At 34.3% G+C, this 18,682-nt stretch overlaps 1 protein-coding gene across 4 annotated transcripts in view; it reads right to left on the bottom strand.

Annotated features, from left to right (window-relative positions):
- The window catches only part of LOC116167302 (synaptic functional regulator FMR1), a 22,413-nt gene continuing 3,731 nt past the window's right edge, over positions 1–18,682 (bottom strand). The window contains exons 5-14 of one of the 4 annotated variants that reach the window (XM_031482636.1): positions 13,692–13,855; positions 13,403–13,639; positions 12,746–12,805; positions 12,153–12,300; positions 11,969–12,103; positions 10,663–10,806; positions 10,378–10,612; positions 4,146–4,334; positions 3,876–3,992; positions 1–517 (exon numbers count right to left, since the gene is read on the bottom strand). In XM_031482636.1, the coding sequence (XP_031338496.1) occupies positions 342–517; positions 3,876–3,992; positions 4,146–4,334; positions 10,378–10,612; positions 10,663–10,806; positions 11,969–12,103; positions 12,153–12,300; positions 12,746–12,805; positions 13,403–13,639; positions 13,692–13,855 (1,605 nt within the window). In that variant the 3' untranslated portion in view covers positions 1–341. Of the gene's footprint in view, positions 518–3,875; positions 3,993–4,145; positions 4,335–10,377; positions 10,613–10,662; positions 10,807–11,965; positions 12,104–12,152; positions 12,301–12,745; positions 12,806–13,402; positions 13,640–13,691; positions 13,856–18,682 lie in introns of all 4 variants that reach the window. The other 3 variants (XM_031482635.1, XM_031482637.1, XM_031482638.1) reach the window with 3 other exon arrangements.

The raw sequence follows: 18,682 nt of genomic DNA on the forward strand, positions 1-18,682 counted from the left end.
TAAACCACACATTATTTATGAAATAAAACAGTATCCGCTTCTGTTTGAATAATGAGAAGATGCGCAATTTAAGCCACACACATCAAAAACAGTCTAAACCAACATGGTGGACTCATGGTTCACAGAACCCAACAGTCACTTTGTTTCGGCCAGGAGCAGGGCAGCCGTCCGCCCTCTATTTATTATACTATGCTGAAGAAAGGATATGAAACACAACATCAACAAGATGAGGGGGGGGGGGGGGGAGAACTTATTTTATGAAGTTCCTGCTTACATTTGAAGCACACACTGGTAATTAGTAATACAACCTTCATAATACTTTGGCACAGTACGTAGCAACTTTAAGCAGTTGTACCATTTACGAGTGTTTCCTTAGGTTTAGGATCGTTACGACGAGACGCCGGCGGTGGTTTGTTCGGCCGTGTTTTAGGTTGCTGTTGTTTTGATTCTGTGCCCGGCATTGGAGGTATGTTTGTTTGCTGATCTCCTGAACCTCCCGCAGGATGACCATTGTTAACTGCAACACAAAATGCTTTAATTCGAGTACGTTTAGGTCATGTTACATAGACAATCCAGTCTGTTAATAGCCACATTAGTAGTCTTGCGGAGTATCAAAGCAAGTTACAAATGTGCAGGTGAAGTCTGTAGTATTAGAGACATGTTACAAATAAAGAAAGACGACTTTCCACAGAATTTATGCATATGTCAATTAAATGTACTTTTCAGTTTGAGACAATTATGAAGTACAATAGACCGCATATCCTTATATGGCAGATTGCCTGTAAGCAACTTGCGAGATTTATACATTAATAAGGATTTTGTGACAGGCCCTCTTTGATTTGGTGGTAGAAGGATGATATGTTCCTATTTGTCTTGATTTTTAAATTTTGTATGATCAAAAATGTACTAAAAGTACAATAAGTATTGGATTAGTCATCTCATGTCATCTGCAATGTACTTACCTTAACCTAACTTACATCGGCTAAGGGGTTACTCACTTACAAAACAATGCAGAAGAAAAAAACATTTGGTTCTACGTACAGTGACTTTATAGAGACAGTAGCGACAATAGTGTTTAATTTTTGATTGGTCGTTGAGATCGGCCGCCATTTTGCGTCAAATTTCACGTGTTTCCGGTAATAGATATGCTCACGCGCATTCCCGCGCTTCTATATACGTCACTGGTTGACAAATTTGAAGTACAGGTGCCATGATATTCCTGCAAGAAATAGTATCATGACAGGTGACAGCCTGACATTAGCGACTTCTGCAGTCAAATGCCAGAGGCAGACGATGAAAAATTTGTGTTTCGATGGCCGTGAATTCAGTACCTAATTGTATTTCCGCGTGCAATTAGCATTGGAGGACAAACGCATCGAAAAATAGCTGAAAACGAATGTGGCGGAACCTAATATGTGTGACAATGTGGCAGTAATTGAGGATATTGTTGTGAAACGCGATACCATATTCGAGTCGCAGTGAGAGATTATGTTGACGAGGCAGAGTAAGACGTTCAATTGAAAGGATGGTTTTCAGAAAGCAGTTGATGGAATCTGGACCATCCACTCAGGCGGAGCTGTGGAAGTTGAAAGATATGATGCTGAACCCACTAATGTGTGACCTGTGGGATGATCAAAAAGTGTTTTCAATTAGACTTACTCAATGGTAGCGAAAATCATAATTATACGTATTTTACTAGACCACGTGTATTGTGTGTTGCCAACTTTTTGACGCAAAATGGCGGCCGAACACCTATTGTCGCCACTGTCACTATAAAGTCACTGTAGTTCTACCCAACATGTAAGACCAAACTTTTTATGTACGAAAGCACAGATCTACACATACACAGATTGCTAACCTTATGCATTTTTTGGGAAACAAATTTAGGTATACTTAAAAGCGCCCTCTACTGCGGAGCAGTATAAACATGTATCGTTTAAAACTGTAATATGACGCTTATGGATTTATGCGTTAGATGTCGCTGAAACAACATTAAAGTTTGCACAATTCGAATTCCTTAATATTCGTATTATTACAGTGGTATGATATGATAGGAGGTACGTTGAGCCATAATTGTTTAATTTAACACTGGAGCTACTCATTCGTCGTAAGGGAGTTATTAAAAGCGGGTCCCTGTGGTCACAGATACACACGAACATAGGGCAGGTTCTTAAAGAATCGTGAAGGTTTTTTGAAGTTGGCGGAAACTATTTGCGGCTTTAAAGGTCTTGACAGATTGCTAACCGCAAAGGCATACTTACAAACTATGTATATCTCTGCCATCATTAACGTTACACTCTTTACCACGTCGATAAGATATAAGATAGGGAGGTTATTTTCGAAAAGTTGATAGTTTTCCAGTTGTAAGCACAAAACTGCTAAAAAAATATCCTTTTCAACTTTTTTGTATTTTTTTCAATGTTGCGTCATGAAATTTTGTTAGCAAACCTCGGATTCGGATTCGGCACCCCAAAAAACATATAGAATCAAAGAAATCAAAACTACCCCACAACTTTCCTGGTAAAAATACAATTAAACTGGATTATATGCACATTTTACCGCTTTAAATTTTTTGCAGCGACATCTAATGCATAAATCCATAAGCGTCATATTACAGTTTTAAACGGTACATGTTTCTACTGCTCCGCAATAGAGGGCGCTTTTAAGTATACCTAAATTTGTTTCCCAAAAAATGCATAAGGTTAGCAATCTGTGTATGTGTAGATCTGTGACGAAAGGGTTTTTAATTGTGCTAAGTCATTGAACTGGGAACACTTTTTAACTGACTTTACTACATATTGTTTTTGTGATAGGTTGAAAAATGGAAGTGATAGACGTCTAGCAATGTTCTCTTAAAATACCATACCGTCTTAATTAGTTTTTCAACCCACGCATACAGTGCATGTGAGAAAGATGCATTTTTCACTTCAGTAGCAAAAGAATAATTTATGGAAAATAAGACCAACCACAAGATCAATTGACATTGTGCAACAAAATAGAGACGTCCATCTTCAAACAAAAGACATGACATAATCCAAGTGTGTCAAAAATTTCATGTAGACCATGGATATTGGTAAGGGCAAAATCATTCTTCTCAGAAGTCACAGCAAGAATACGGAAAATAACAAGTGGATTCAAATTTGTAGTAGTCAATCTTCTGTTTACCGAGTGAAATACATTTTTTAACAATTTTAATATGTAAAAAAAACACTACCCTTTATTAAAATTATTAATTAACATTTCTCACTTTCTATCACATGGAGAGAGCGCATGCGCACTCTCTTACATTCAATGCCTACACCACAAGCAGTTGTTACGTTGCGTCCTTCTCTTTCACACAGAACAATACACGTTTCTCTCTCGCGCGCAGCTCGTAGTATACGCATCGAAAGGAGTGAGTGCGCCTGCGCTCTCTCCATATGATAAAAGCAGACAGAAATAATAATTACATTAATTTTAATTAAAGGTAGTCTTGACTTAATTTTTTTAGGCAACCATTTACATAATCAAGATTGCTAAAAAGGTATTTCACTCGGTAAACAGATGGGTGAAGGTTGACCTATGTTCTTTGTCCAAAATTTAACAAATAACAATCCATTTCTGGTCCATTTGTTCCAATTAACCTTATGTGAAGTGTGAGTATGAAGATGTGTTTCACTTCTATAGTGAACAGGTTTGAATTATTTGTGGCTTGTTACGAGTTGTTATTCAAAGCAGAGATTTTTTGTGATAGTGAAACAATTACACAAAGATACATTATTTCAATTGATGATGTGTGCCTATCCATCATTAAGAAACCAAGCATTTAGAGCCTCTCATTCGCTAACAAGCACGTCTCACGAATCGTTAGCAGAAACAGCAGCCTAGCGACTTACCAGGGTTGTCATTAGCAAATACCGAAGGAGTACGACTACGCTGCCTTGTTTGACGTCTACGTCTACGATTGCTCCGGCTACCTGTCGAAGACATAGCTTCTGCACTGGACACGGAGTCTAAGACAAGCATCAGACATTCTTACATGCTTTTACAACAGTCAGACGCATACATCTAATTTTCCTTAAATATATATGTATACACACCTTTTATTAGAAAAAACATTGTTACAAGTAGGGAAACTTACATAACTACGAACATTGTTCACTTACCGCGATCTACACTAGAAACTTCTTGACTATCCAACACTGTATCTTCTTCATCGGTAGTTCTACGCCTATCGTCCTTACGATTATCACGTCTAAGTCCCGGTCTTTGATGACCTCTTGGAGGACCAAACTGTCGGGGAGGCAAATCTCTTATGCGTTCATCGCTAGTGTCAGGTGTTTGATGACGTGAACCTAAATACATTAAACGTTATACTTGACCGTCAAGTAAGTCTTTAATGCAGCAAAGGCTCAGTAGTGTGTATAAAAGAAAGAAGTAGGTAACTCGACTTTGTACGTAAAATTAAGGTAGGAGAGTAGAGCAAAATGAAAGCACAGACTCCAAAACCTCAAAGCAAACATGCAACATGCAAAAACAGTTCAAAAAACACTTATGGTAATAACAGAGCCATTTTGCTGAAAGGATACGAGTCTGTGCTCCATGTCAAATGAAACACATTTTTTTATAATAATTATATTTCTAAAAAAGTCTTTCACAATAAGATTTGACATGAGTATGAGCCAGTCTTGAGTTCTATGGCAGTTATAGGTGCTTCTAGAGCACGTTAGCAAACTCACAATAAGCTCCTTCTTTGACCATCCCAATGTGATGGTCAAAAGAATTTACATATGAGATGCATACTCACAACATGGCTTCGCTAATGAAAAAGAGCTTGACCTGAGTACCCTTTCAGCAAAGGTATTTTCTTTTATTACTTCAAGATCAGTATTGAGCCTCATGGGGTTTACTAACTTCAATTCCCATTGACAAATAATTTATAAAAAGCTAGTTTGTGAATTTTCTTATATACAAGCTTTAGCGGAAGATATAAATATTTGTCAATTGGGTTATCTATTTTAAAGACAAATAAATATGTCCATAGTTCCTATTTGGAGGGTGCAGCTGTCGAGTAATATAGTAAAAAAAATCCTTGTCCGCGAATTACTGTTTCAATTGGTAATGTAGACAAATAGATTGATTTTTGCTTTTAAAATAAACTTGTCATCATTCCAAAAATTGTTTACATAAAATACATTCAAACTGCACCTACCGTTACAGTAAACATCGTCGTGAGTATATATATAATGTCCACATCGTAGAGACAAGGGCTCTTATATACGTATATATGTAACAAAAATTTAACTGTAATAAACAAAATACATTACAGTCTCAAGTAATTAAACGTGCTTAAATACAAAATTAGGCCTAGGTGCATAGTGTAAAAATTAATAACAAATCTCATCAGCTCAATTTTAAACCTTTAAATTAATTCTTTTAACGCACCATTTTGTGAAAATTAAATAACAAAAAAAAAAAACAAACAACTCGAGATTCATTCTCGTTTAAAAAGTTAGATAAGATGATTGCAGAGCTGGTCATATAATGAATTAATGATAATTTTTCTCTTAAACAAAAACTAATATGGTTCATGGGTTAAATTAACAGATTGTGTGGCCACACAAAGAACAGTCGTCTAACTTTCTGGGAGATTTGAAATTTCTAGGGTCCATGAAAATTTCGATTTCAGAATACATGTGTCAGTTCCAAAATATTCTGATACTACTGCCCACACTATATTATTATAGCTTATACTACCGGAAGTGAAGACAACAATGGAATCCATAAGTAGTTAAGGGTTGTAGGACAATTTACGCCCAGATAATTTGCTCCCAGGACAATTTGCACCCGGAGAATTCGCTCCTAGGGCAATTCATCCCCAAAACATATACGTGGAAACGCATCAAAAACTCTCAGTAGTTGTTGCCAAGTAACAAAAATGTCATAATAATAAAATGTAAATAAAAAATAAATAATATAATATGTATGTAATATATACAGGGTGGTGACTTGCGTAACGCATCATAGGGATTTCAATGTAAATTTCATTACATGCGATTATTGGCTCCCCAAATTATTTTAGAGCAAAAATGTATTAAGGTTTTTTGTAGAAAAAATTTTTTTACGTATTACCGTACCGTATTAGTTTTCAATTTTTTGCATAATAAAGAGAAAATTGTAAAACCCCCATCTTTGTCAATAATCTGTGATGCCATGGAATATTATAATACAAAAACTACGCCAATACCATTGAATGTCTGCTATAAAACAAATCAAATTCTATCAAAAAGTATTAAATTTAGAACAGCGAATTCAACATAAAGAAAGACCAAATTACTAAAAACGGTTTCCTAATATAACAATTTACAATAAATGTTCCAATAAGTCACCATTAACTACAAGACAGTAACCAAGTCGATCATAAAATCCATTTCGAACTGGTGCTAATTGACAACTGGACATCTTTTTGTTTTAGAAAATTCCATGGCATCGTGGATGGGGTTGTATTTTTCCAATTTTCCGTCTTTATTATGCAAAAAATTGAAAACTAATACAGTTGGTTGGCGTAAAAAAATTTTTTCTACAAAAAACTTTAATACATTTTTGCTCTAAAATAATTTGGGAAGCCAATAATCGCATGTTATGAATTTTACATTGAAATCCCTATGATGCGTTACACAAGTCACCACCCTGTATAAAAATGCAGATAATCAAGAACTTGTCGTTTTAAACAATCCTGCCACCTTTTGTTCACCATGGAAAACTAGATGTCTGGAATAAAAATATTTTAATGTATAAAATGTAACATTAGAAATAATAATAATAATAATAAGTGATACATCAAAATTTAGGAATTTTTACATTCTTCAAAAACTCCAAAATATATACGATGGTCCATATGAAAAGTTTAAGGTTGTATAAGAAAAACCAAACACCCTGTATAAAAACTGTGTATAGCGATGGATTCTACATTAAAAGTGCTATAAGAAACATTTTGCCAAGTTATGGGCATTAAAGAAATCGACTGAATTTGAGAAACGCCCCCTAGCGGTCAAACGTTTAGAGATAGCTGAATTTTGTTTGCGCTAGTGATTTTTCTCTTTAAAATTGAACTCCAGACATCTAGGGTCTTTTGTTCTATCTGTTAAAATAAAGAGGGTTTGCATAAGAAAGTGTCCAACTTGGATCACCCTGTACAGTTCCTAAAGACGGCAGTTGGTATTTTGTGAGGGGAATCATGATAATGACAGATGTATAAAAGCACAGGATTTAACTTTAGAATTGAGAAGAGCAAAGGTGCATAAAATAATAATGTTTATTCCCACAAAAACAACTAATAGGAAAACAAAAATAAAATAAATAAAGAAAATAAGAATAATGTGGGAAAGAATGAAGAAGAAATGTTTTTGTTGTTTGGCAGGAGGCCATGGAGCAAGAATTTGTAGAAAATAAATAAGTTGTCCAGGAAGCGTTTTGCTATTTTATCTATCCCAGCTCGTCTGAAAGACAATGATAGACAAGAAGAGACAACAGTGCCAGTTATGATTATGGACACTCAGAATAGGATTATGGAATTTTAATGGGCGAATATTACTTGATAGTGGGGCACAGAGAATTTAGAAGGGTCTCAGTGTAGGAGCAATGTTTGCGAAAATAGAATATTTGACACAAGCAGTTTTTGAAAGATCCATTAGACCTGCTAGAACAATCAATAAATATTAATGTATGCTACAGTCAACCAATCAAAGCATTGCGACAGAAGAAAATTTGTTAATACATTCCCAAACTAAATTGTGGTCCGTGGGAACGTGAGTTATCCAACAAGAATATTTGGATTAATGACATGGCAAGCGAGAACACTGATGTGGAGATAATCATTTATTGCTTGCGATTACTACGGTGTCGGCTGCGAATTATCCGGACGCAAATTATCTGGGCGCGAATAGTTCGGGAACGAATTATCCGGGCGCAAATTGTCCGCAAACTTGCAAAATTTTCTTGTAATTATTCAAATTATATGAAGTATTAATTTATTTTTAATAGAATTTTGCTAAGCATCATAAAATTGTAAAATGAAGCAAGCAAAAAAGAGCCTGCATAAGAGCACAATACTTACAATAGATTGGAAAACACCTGAAAGAATACAGAAAAAAGACCTAAAATTAAAGTCACATATTTGGGATAGGAAACAAAATTGTCCTATTAATGCTATTTTTACACAAGCATGTCAAAAAACGTTTAGGGGCAAAGGGGGCCAAAATAAGGTTTCCAAATTTACTTTATTAATATTAACAATGCTGCATTAAGTAAGTAGGTTTTTGGGGATGCTCTTTTTGATTTTGAATAATTTTTTCAAAATTCTTACCCAAAGATTTTACCGTTCTAAATGAAAAGAAATTATAACATCTAAAAAAAATGGAAAATCGTAAAATACCAAATTACCTTGATATGCAAGAAGAATTCAAAAAAATAGTTTCACCATAAGCTCTTTGTAATTTTTAAGGTTTTAAAAACCACATTTAGATTCCTTATTTACATGTTTCCAGATCTCTAGAAACCAAATTTTTACGAAATTAAAAGCGAAAATACAACTCTTAGTTTCAGTTATGTATTACGGGTGCTGCAAAAGTTTTGTAAATTTTGAAAAAAAATTCCGCAGTCCGTCGATTTACAAAAATCATCATCATTGGGTCAATTTTTAATTTGTTTATTTAAATAATCAATGACTAAGATACCTACGGTGATTGGGTTTGTCATATTGTTTTGTCATCAAAAGAAGTGACCAAATACGGATTTTCAAACAGATCGGGTGAATTTTACTTAGTAAAAACAGATTGTTAATTTTAGGGATTCCTTTTTTATATTTTTCCGTAAAGCACAATAACATTTCAAAATAATCGTTTAATACCAACTGTATCTTATAAAAAATTCGATTTCAAACAAATTCATTACTCTCCATTTTTCCCTTACAGCAATAGTTAACGACATAATTGAAGTTTTTTGCTTATAACAATATGTTCCGGGAGTTTCCGGCCAGGTGGACTATGACTTTCGGATTCAGCGGATTTTTTTACTTACAATACACTTGGTCTCGTTGAGTGAAATGACAACATCCAGTAGACTACTTTTTGAGCTAATTTGATTGGACTATACAGGGTGGTGACTTGCGTAACGCATCATAGGGATTTCAATGTAAAATTCTTAACATGCGATTATTGGTTCCCCAAATTATTTTAGAGCAAAAATGTATTCAAGTTTTTTGCAGAAAAAATTTTTTACGCCAATCAACCGTATTAGTTTTCAATTTTTGGAATTTAATTTATTAATTTTTAAATAATGTAAACATCCAAAAACATATAAGCCCTTTCCAATATGTGTTATATTTTCAATTTGGAACAAATGCTAATTTTCACATTTACGGAGTAATTTTTACTACATGTGGCACATTGCCTCATCAACTATTTCAACTATTGGAATGTACCAAATTTTAAAATACAAATTGGAATTTCCGTAATTGCAAAATTCACCTCTTGTAAATTTTTAAAGTAACAGATGCCAGTTTCAAGGGCTCGTTATATGTGTGACCACACTGAAGAGGAATGGGACTATTGAAATGATTCGTTTTGAAAAAAATATGCACCTAGGGCGAGAAGTAATACATAGGCAGAAATATTTACAACATGAAGCATGCTCCCACGGTAAATAAAAAAAAATAGTTCGTTACAAAGAATCTCTACAATTTTAAGCAGTTTTAGAACTGTTATTGGCGTCCAGAAAAATGGTGCCAAATTGACACCTAAAAACTTCATTTTGGGTAAAATATAAATTTGGTAAATAAACCGTGACAAGAAATAGAAATATTGATAGATTTTTGATTTGGTAACTGTTTCCTATTCTTTCTTATTTACTATCGATTAAGTAGTGTAAATTCCCTCATCGTAAGATTTTTTGTCCATTTACATTTATTTATTCATAGTGAACAATTCGTAATAGTGGTCGTCAGCCGGGTCAGTCTGTTTTCTGCTTGAAATCATGGATAGGCTTTATACATCAGCTCCGTCTTAATCCGCTTTTCGTTTAAATTCTTGGGTAAAAAAGAACAACAGAAATGTGATGCATAAAGCCAGCCCCATGTTATGTCTTACTAAAGAGCAGTAGTAGATGGGAGGTTGATCAAAGAGATCCTAATATAGGCATACGAAAATCACTTCTGTTCCCCATCTCCATCTGCGAGATTATCGACAGATGTTCTCCCTTTATTTACTCTATCGCGAATGGGTCGATCTCCCCCCGGACCAGAACGTGGTACTCTACCATTAGTGGTCGGACCACGCCCCCTGTCATTACCTAACCCTTTCCTTTTGTCCACATTATTAAGAAAATCTGAGATAGTACTACCAGGATTGTAACGGGAATCACTATTACGACCGGGTCCGCCTCGTCCTCTGCCACCTCGACCCCTCATTGTACCGCCACCGCGACCTCCCCTTGATCCACCGTCCATGTCAGAATTGTATCCTCGATCGTTCCTTCTCGACATCGATACATTCTGCATTGAGCCTACCGTCGAGCCATGTATACTACGTAACTGTTGATCAATTTCTAATTTTTCTTGACGTAACTGCTCCACTTCCTGGAAAGGCAGGATATAGTAAAACTACAGTTCGACTTAATATGGCTTACTTTCAAATGTGCCAAGTGGTACTCGAGAAGAACCTTTGCGTTCATTATACTGTCAACAGTACCTACAAACACAAAGGGCACTTGACCTTCTTCTCGAGGGATAGTAGGCTGCGGTTCGTTATCTCCTTCTATCTTCACTCTCACCTAAAAATTAAACAATTAAGACAAATACTGCAGTCGATGAATATCCACAAGAAGGCAACACTTTCAACTTAGGGTCATTAAGAGGCTACACATTCCCATCCTAGGAAGTGCACCGAGTCTTCCTACAAAGATTTTTTCTGATTTTCGCCTAAAATTTGAAAACTGTTTCAAGAGAAAAAATGTTCTACTGTGAGCAAAGTGTACTGTTCAGTACCAGAATTTCATCTAAGTTTTATACTTTAATCCCAACCAAAACTAGTGTAATATACATTTAATTACATTCTTTATTTATTATTTCCAATTAATTAACAATAAATTTATGCAATGAATATTTAAAACAGTCAACATATATCACGAATACGCAATTTATAACAACGCGAACTATTTATTACTTTGGCGTTGAAATTGGAACTGCCTGAAGGCAATTCGATTTTCTTATATATCAAACGCCCCTCACTTTCTCGAATATTCTAGAATGTTCTTGAACACACACATCATATTTCCCGGAAAGATGGCGTCCATCCGCCTTCGTTCTTCTGTATAGGTATGGTTAAGCGACCCATTTCGGTTTGAAACAAAGTGTCCTTCATCAATTTTTTAGCAATGAGCATTTGCTATTTTAGAACCCCTAGTAATTTTGTAGAGAAGGCTTTTCCAGTAATGTCAAACCGGTCTTCTTCACGTCGAGACCTTTCAAAATGATCTTTCTTATTTTCCAAAACTTGTTCTGATGTTTGAGCCCCTCCTTTTCTTCGTGACTGAAAGTGAGCAGAACCACTGCAACCTGCAAGTGGTGCAGATGCTATTTGCTCGCGTTAAAAAGCGACCTTAAAACTGAACTACACTTACAAAACAATGACACCCATAGTAAATAACTGTAAATAAGACTTGTCAGTACAGTGCAGGTCACATTTAAGTTTCTTGCATATCTTATTTTACTTTGTCAACTTTCAAGTGAAAATCAAAGAGTAAAGAATGTAAAATGTGGGTGGTTCACTTCCTAAGGCTGGAGGGAACTTTGTGTATTTGCCTCATAATGACCTGTAGTAGGTATCTAATGGAAACCCACATTTCTATGACCGGCTATCTCGAGTTTAAACTTTATGAAAAAAAAAAACCACCAATTTTGTGGATGTTGCTCGAATTAATTCATACTTACTACCCCGCTCTTGTCGACAATTTCCTGTATAATCCTTCCATTTTTACCAATAACTTTTCCAACTAATGTCCGGGGCACCTGTAGAGATTCTTCGCTATATTCCAACATCGATCGTGCTTTCTTCACAGCCTCGTCCGACTACGACAAAGAAATTGTGTGACAAAGCAAATGTCGAAAAGAAAAATACCTCTCCGTATATTTTAAAAGTACACGAATTTTCTTCTAATTCAATATTTGTTATGCCATCGACTTTTCTAGCTTGTTGTATGTTCGCCCCGTGCGCTCCGATAGCAAGCCCCATTAAGTCTTCCCTAACATTAAATTCGTCAGAATATCTGAAATGTTACAATGATTACTGGTTTGACCGCTTTCATCAGTTCCACAGTTACAAATTTATTCCGTTAGTAAAAACCAATACAGCATTCTTTTTAGTTGCAAAACCATACCTTTATAATGATGAGCAATATACCTACTCATGCATAAGCGCAAGGAAATTAAGATATCTGGCACAAACACTAACCGACAAAGAAAATGATGTGACAAAAGCGTTTCACCGAATGAACAAGAGATTTAAAATTCCTGGCAGTAGAAAATCTAAAAGTAGATGCCGGAAAAAATAATAAGGATATATATATATATACAATCATGCTACAAGAAATGCAAACAGTTTAACGAAGATCTATGATATTTATATATTTACAATTGCCATAAAATTAATACTGCCAGGAAGAACCAGGAGAAAGAGGTACTACGTGCATACTGTTGCGGGCATTATCTCACCTGGAGCCACCCCGCCCAGCGTCATAATTTGAGACCCGTTGGTACATGGATTTATATTTGCTGAAAGAGAAACAAAGTGTCAAGGTATAATTCAAATTATTGCTCCATTGTCCTTTCCTGGCTAAATATTAATTTTAGGCATCAAAAATGTAATGTCACGAACGAAAATGATAGCGAATGTCGGGTAACAAGGGTAAAGAGTTCATTAATATATTTCGTTCTTAGCGTACAAGACACCAAAGTCGCCGATAGGCACCTACTTACATACCTGCAGCTCGTCGAATCGCTAAAAATTTGTAAAAATTAACAAATGCCAAACACCCTACCTTCAAAAGTCCTGTAAATGACTAAAAATTGATTGCCAAGTGTTAATTGCCAAAAATAGTATGATAATTCAATTCCAGTTTCGTTTTCAAAATTCGGTACTGCCAGCTTGCCAATAAATGAAACGTTACAAAAGTGGTAAACGAGGCAATGCCATTTTTAAAGGACGTTCGGAACAATCACTGTGATAAAGCAAGCTTGCACTACAATTTAGCAACAGGAAAGGAAAATTAGTTAACATGCATTATTTTGTTAAGACACCTAAGTCAAAATTTCTTATGGGAAAAACCGTAAAACACATCATGCAAAAAATTATATAGTCTGTAACCTTACCCGCCAACGGTTGCCAGTTTAGTACTTTCAAGTTGGCGAGCTGCCTCCTCCGTTCTTTTAAGCAATAATACCTTCTGTGAGAGATTTCTAAAGTGCATATCTTGTAACATACTGGCGCGTTTGCGGCAGCTTTCATAACGTGAAATAACAACTAAGACTCCTCTCTCAGGAATATAATTAACTATACCGGCCCCTATTGCTTTCTGGAATTCCTTGTGAGCATTTTCAATTTTCGCACTATACAAATAAATTATCAACATAAATTGCGACGTTAATTCAATATAATTACTATTCTCGAACGTCTTCAGGAACTTCAATTTCAAATTTGTGGAACATGCTTCTGTCAATAGGCGGATTATTATTTTTTGGGCGAAGCGCTTCGGTGCTTACAATTTCTGAATAAGTCGGATCCCAGCCTAAATAGTCCAGCACGTAAAATTCACCCTTCATCATCTAAAAAAAAAATATCAATCACACACTTGAAATTTAAAAAAAAAAACTACTTCACTTAGTCAATCAAGACACAACCTGGTAATTTATTACACAATTAGGTATGGATCAATATTGACAACAAAAAAAAAATAATAATTTTGCTAATGACCTTATGCCTTTAATAAAAAAAAAAATAAAAAATAAAAAAAAAAAAATAATAATGTTTATTAATCCAAGAGATCACAATTTCTGGATATAGGACAAGTCAAATTAAACCAAATGTAACCAATAAAATAAGTACATATAACGGTTAAAGACAACAATATTCTATGAGTAAGTAACAAACACATAAAGAAATCAGTTAAAATGACTGATTGAAATACTCTTCGATGGAATAAAATGCATGGTTGACTAGAAAGTTTTTTACTGTGTTTTTAAAATGGCGTCCGGCATGCCGTTTTATTTCCATGGGAAGTTTGTGTATATTATCGCGCCCATATAATACGGGTTCTGTCTAAATAAATTAGTGTGATGGTTGTTTATTGCTAGATCATTGCCATGTCTTGTGTTATAAGAATGAAATGAATTTAGCTCATTGAAATCTCGGATAATGTTTTTTACAAATTTCAATACTTCCAATATGTCTATGCACGGGAAAGTAAGTATCTTCTCTTTGATAAAAGTCTCTCTACATGACTCACGAAAGCTTAGATTGAACATTAGCCTTATTGCTCTTTTCTGTAGAATAAACATTCGTCTCACGTTTGTTGAATTACCCCAAAGAACTAGACCATATCTCAGTAATGATTCAAAATTTGAGAAATAAAAAGTTTTGACTACGTGCAAGTCAGTGATTTGCTTTAACCTTTTCAAAACATAAAAATTCTTAGCACAATTTTGTGCAACAGTACACACTTATTGTTTCCAATTTAGAGACATATCATGCTCAATATGCAGTAATCTCATTGAGGCTACTTGTTCTATAGATTTGTTATTTTTCCTGATTAATGTGCTTTCCGTATAAGGATGTTAACGCATAAGGAATTGCATTGTGTAGGTTTTATCAATATTTAAAATTAGTTTATTTTTGCTAAGGAAAGCATCTAATGTTTCAAGATTTGATGATATCGAATCTGTCAAGGATTCTAAAACGTTATCCGAAAACAACAGTTATATCGTCCGCAAAAGCTGTGTAATGGGAACTAATACATTGACCTAAATCGTTGCAATAGAGTATAAACAGCAGGGGCCCTAAGACGCTACCCTGGGGCACACCAACATCAATTTCACGACATCAGATGTAGCTTTTAAATATTCTACAAAATTGTTTTCTCCCATTTAAATAACTTTTTAACAAATTATTTATTTTGCCTCGCAGCCCATACCGTTCAATTTTTTGCAGCAATATTGTAATCGAATGCAGGTCAACAACAAATAGTGCGAACACCTTGTTACCAGAATCAAGTAGATATAGATTTTCTAAAACCGTATTGCTGCGGTGAAAATAGATTGTTTGTCTCTAAGAAGTTAGTGATCTGTTGAGTCAAGAGTTTTTTAAAAACTTTAGAAAAAACAGATAACAAGGCAATAGGTCTATAGTTACGCATCGAGTATGGGTTGCCTTTTTTGAAAAGGCAAATTACTTTAGAAATTTTTAGCTCATTTGGAAGGTAGTCATTTTCAAAACATTCATTTATTAACAGAGTTAGTGGTTTTACTATTAAAAGTGCGCTCTTTTTAAAATTGAGACAGGAACTAAATATGGACCAGAAAAGTACGTATTTTTAAAATTATTAATTACATTTAAAACTTCTGTTTCGCTAACCGGTCTAACGAAGAAAGATTTCGGGTTTATGGAATGTAAGTACTTTTGCTCAATATCCAGTGAAGAGTGACAAGAGTCAGTTCTGTTGTTTTGTTGTGACGAAAATAGTTCTTTCGGTAAATTGATAAAATAGTTATTAAATTCATTAGATATGAGAGTCTTGTTTGTAACTTCGATTCCGTCGATAGTTATGCTGGAGACATTATTTATTTTAGATGGTTTACTATTTTTATTAATAATTTTCCAGTCTTAGAGTCTTAGATTTGCAATTTGAATTTAAGATTTGTTTGTTCAATGACAGTTTCTTCGCAGTTCTTATTGTTTTTCTGTATATTGACTTATATTTTCGGTAATAATCAGCATCAATTTAATTTTACTTACTTAGATGTAATTCCTTTAAATTGGTTGCTGAGATTATTAAACCTTTTGTAAGCCAGTTCTTATTGCAATCATTACTAATTTGAGGTTTGGGAGTGACTTTAAAGCTCGTTTTGAAGTAATCTTTGACTTTATTGTAGAAAAAGCAAAACTTATTTTCAATCTCATGATTTGGATTATACACAGGTAACCACGTTTCCTGCTTTAACAAATTCAAAAATATCTCGATATTTTTATTTGAAAAAGATCGATATTCATAGGTAGTGTTTTGGTGGGGGTGACGATTGGTGAGTAATTCAACTCACTGTAACGTGTGATCTGATAATCCGTTCTCCACAACAATTTTATTCGTAATTTGAATATCTGGGTTTGCAAAAATGTAATCGATTGCAGTAGCGCTTCGTTTTGTAAATCTGGTTGCTTCAGTGAAAATGGCAGTATGAATTTGTAAGGTCGAATAGAGCTGTTTTGTCATTGGATTCTGCCAGAAAATTTATGTTAAAGTCCCCGGACAGAATTATGTTGTACGACGGATATTTGTTGATAATAAGGTGTAATGTTAATTCTAAGTGTTTAAAGAAAATTAACGAGTTGCTATTTGGACTGCGATATAATGACAAGGAAGAGATTATATTGCAATTACGCAATAATTTTTAAACATAATCCGCCCTTAAAATTAGTTATGTCAAAAAATAATAATAATAATTATTATAGTTTATAGAGACATAAGTATTTGGGATTTACGATAATTCAACCGCTTTAACCTGATTTGTAGAAATCACTATAGAAACAATTGTTGCAATAATTGTAAAAATACCAAAATCTACCAACCCGGTTGAATTATCGTAAATCCCCATTGTAATCAGTAGGAATGTTGCAAATTCCATGGCCGTGTCGATAGTGACTATGCGAGACAATAAACGAACGAATTTGGTTTCAATCATAATCAGCCATGGAATTATTTCCATAAGAAATACATTGTAAACTTCGAGGAAAAAATGCAAGTTTGATTCCCAAATGAAAGTTGTTTAGTATCACTGGTTTTATAATGGTGTCCATTTAAAATAAGAAAGATGTCAATATCTCGAAAACCGCCATTTAAAAAATTTTTTTTCTGCATCCATTGAATTTATCCCATCGAATCTTGCAACTTTTATTTGAAACTTTTTTCGTTCTAGCTCTCTTTGTTACTAAAATATTTAAACTTTTTAAAAATGGCAATTTTCACTTTTTTCAAATTATCTACGAAACAAATTATTTTTTTCAAAATATCACATCGGAAAATCCATCAGCATCAAAAACTACACATCTTTGCCAATTTGACCAAATCTGTAAGTAAGTATTAAAATAACAAAGATACTCGCAAAGATAGCCATGATATCCTACTAAATTAAAGACACCCTGTATAACAATATACGAAGAATCACATACGATTTTCAAGGATTTTTTTCCATTCAGAAACCAGACTTTTAATCCGGCATATATACAATAGCACTGATCCTTGAACTCGTCAAATTCCTTGTCTCTTTTTGTTCTCTAGGAACAGAGACTTTAGAGACAGAGAAGCAGAGTTGTGAATTTAGTGTCTGTCATGACCTTGGAAGCACTATAATGGTCTGTTATTTTTATATTTAATTAATTGTATATTTTGAAATTATCAAATGGCAGCCCTTGTAAAATAGGTCCAAAGTTTGTGACATTTTCATACCTGCCGCATGTGAGTAACTCAGGACGCCTGCTCGCCGGGCTTAGAGAAACCTGATAATTTTGTCATATTTGTGACCGTTATTGAGAGAAAAAATAAAAATCAATTTTTGATAGTCAAGTAGCTAAATGAAAAATATTTAAAAAATATGTCTTTATTAGTTTTGACAGTTGACATTGAAAATTGTACCTTGTGATTACATATTATGTTAATAAATTAAAGGTTTACATTGTAAAGTGTACGATAAAACTATAACACTGTACATTGGTAACAAAGCATTTGCTGACCTATGGTTATGTGAACTTTTAATCAAAATAAACCAAAGAATTTTTCCCCTTCCTTATTTACAACATATTTAGGAACACCCTGTATCTAGGACAATACACTGTGTCCATTTTTCGAGTGCCACTATGGGGATCTCACTTATCTTAAGAGATAGAAAGTTGGTTAAATGGGGGCACAGTTGCAAATTTCCGTGCTGAATCCGTTATCTGAAAAGAAATTTGAAATATCTTCAATACTTTTGAAGATATCACAAAAAACGAAAATTTCTGATTTTCGTTTTTAATTTTTTTATGATAAACTAGTCGTAGTAGACATTTCTAATTAGCACATTATTCGGACACTTTTTAATGGAGATTTCAAATATGGCATCCTGTTTTTAATCACGTTCAAGATGACGGAGAAACACGTGACAACTTTAGTTTTTCTTATGGGCGCCATATTGAATTTTGACATTTTGGGATTACGTATTTTTTTCTCTTTACAACGATATATCACACGTAGTGGTTCAGTATCACATTTTTCCTAAAAATACAATTTTTCATTTTTTGAGAAGAGTGCTTTGGAAAAACAAAACGTTCTTTTGTTGTCAACAAAAGTTTGACAGTTTGATCCATCTGTCTGGTTGCAGCGTTGTCAGAGAAGTAGAAATTCGATT

Source organism: Photinus pyralis, unplaced genomic scaffold (genome assembly GCF_008802855.1).
Source record: "Photinus pyralis isolate 1611_PpyrPB1 unplaced genomic scaffold, Ppyr1.3 Ppyr1.4_LG3b, whole genome shotgun sequence".
NCBI lineage: Eukaryota > Metazoa > Arthropoda > Insecta > Coleoptera > Lampyridae > Photinus > Photinus pyralis.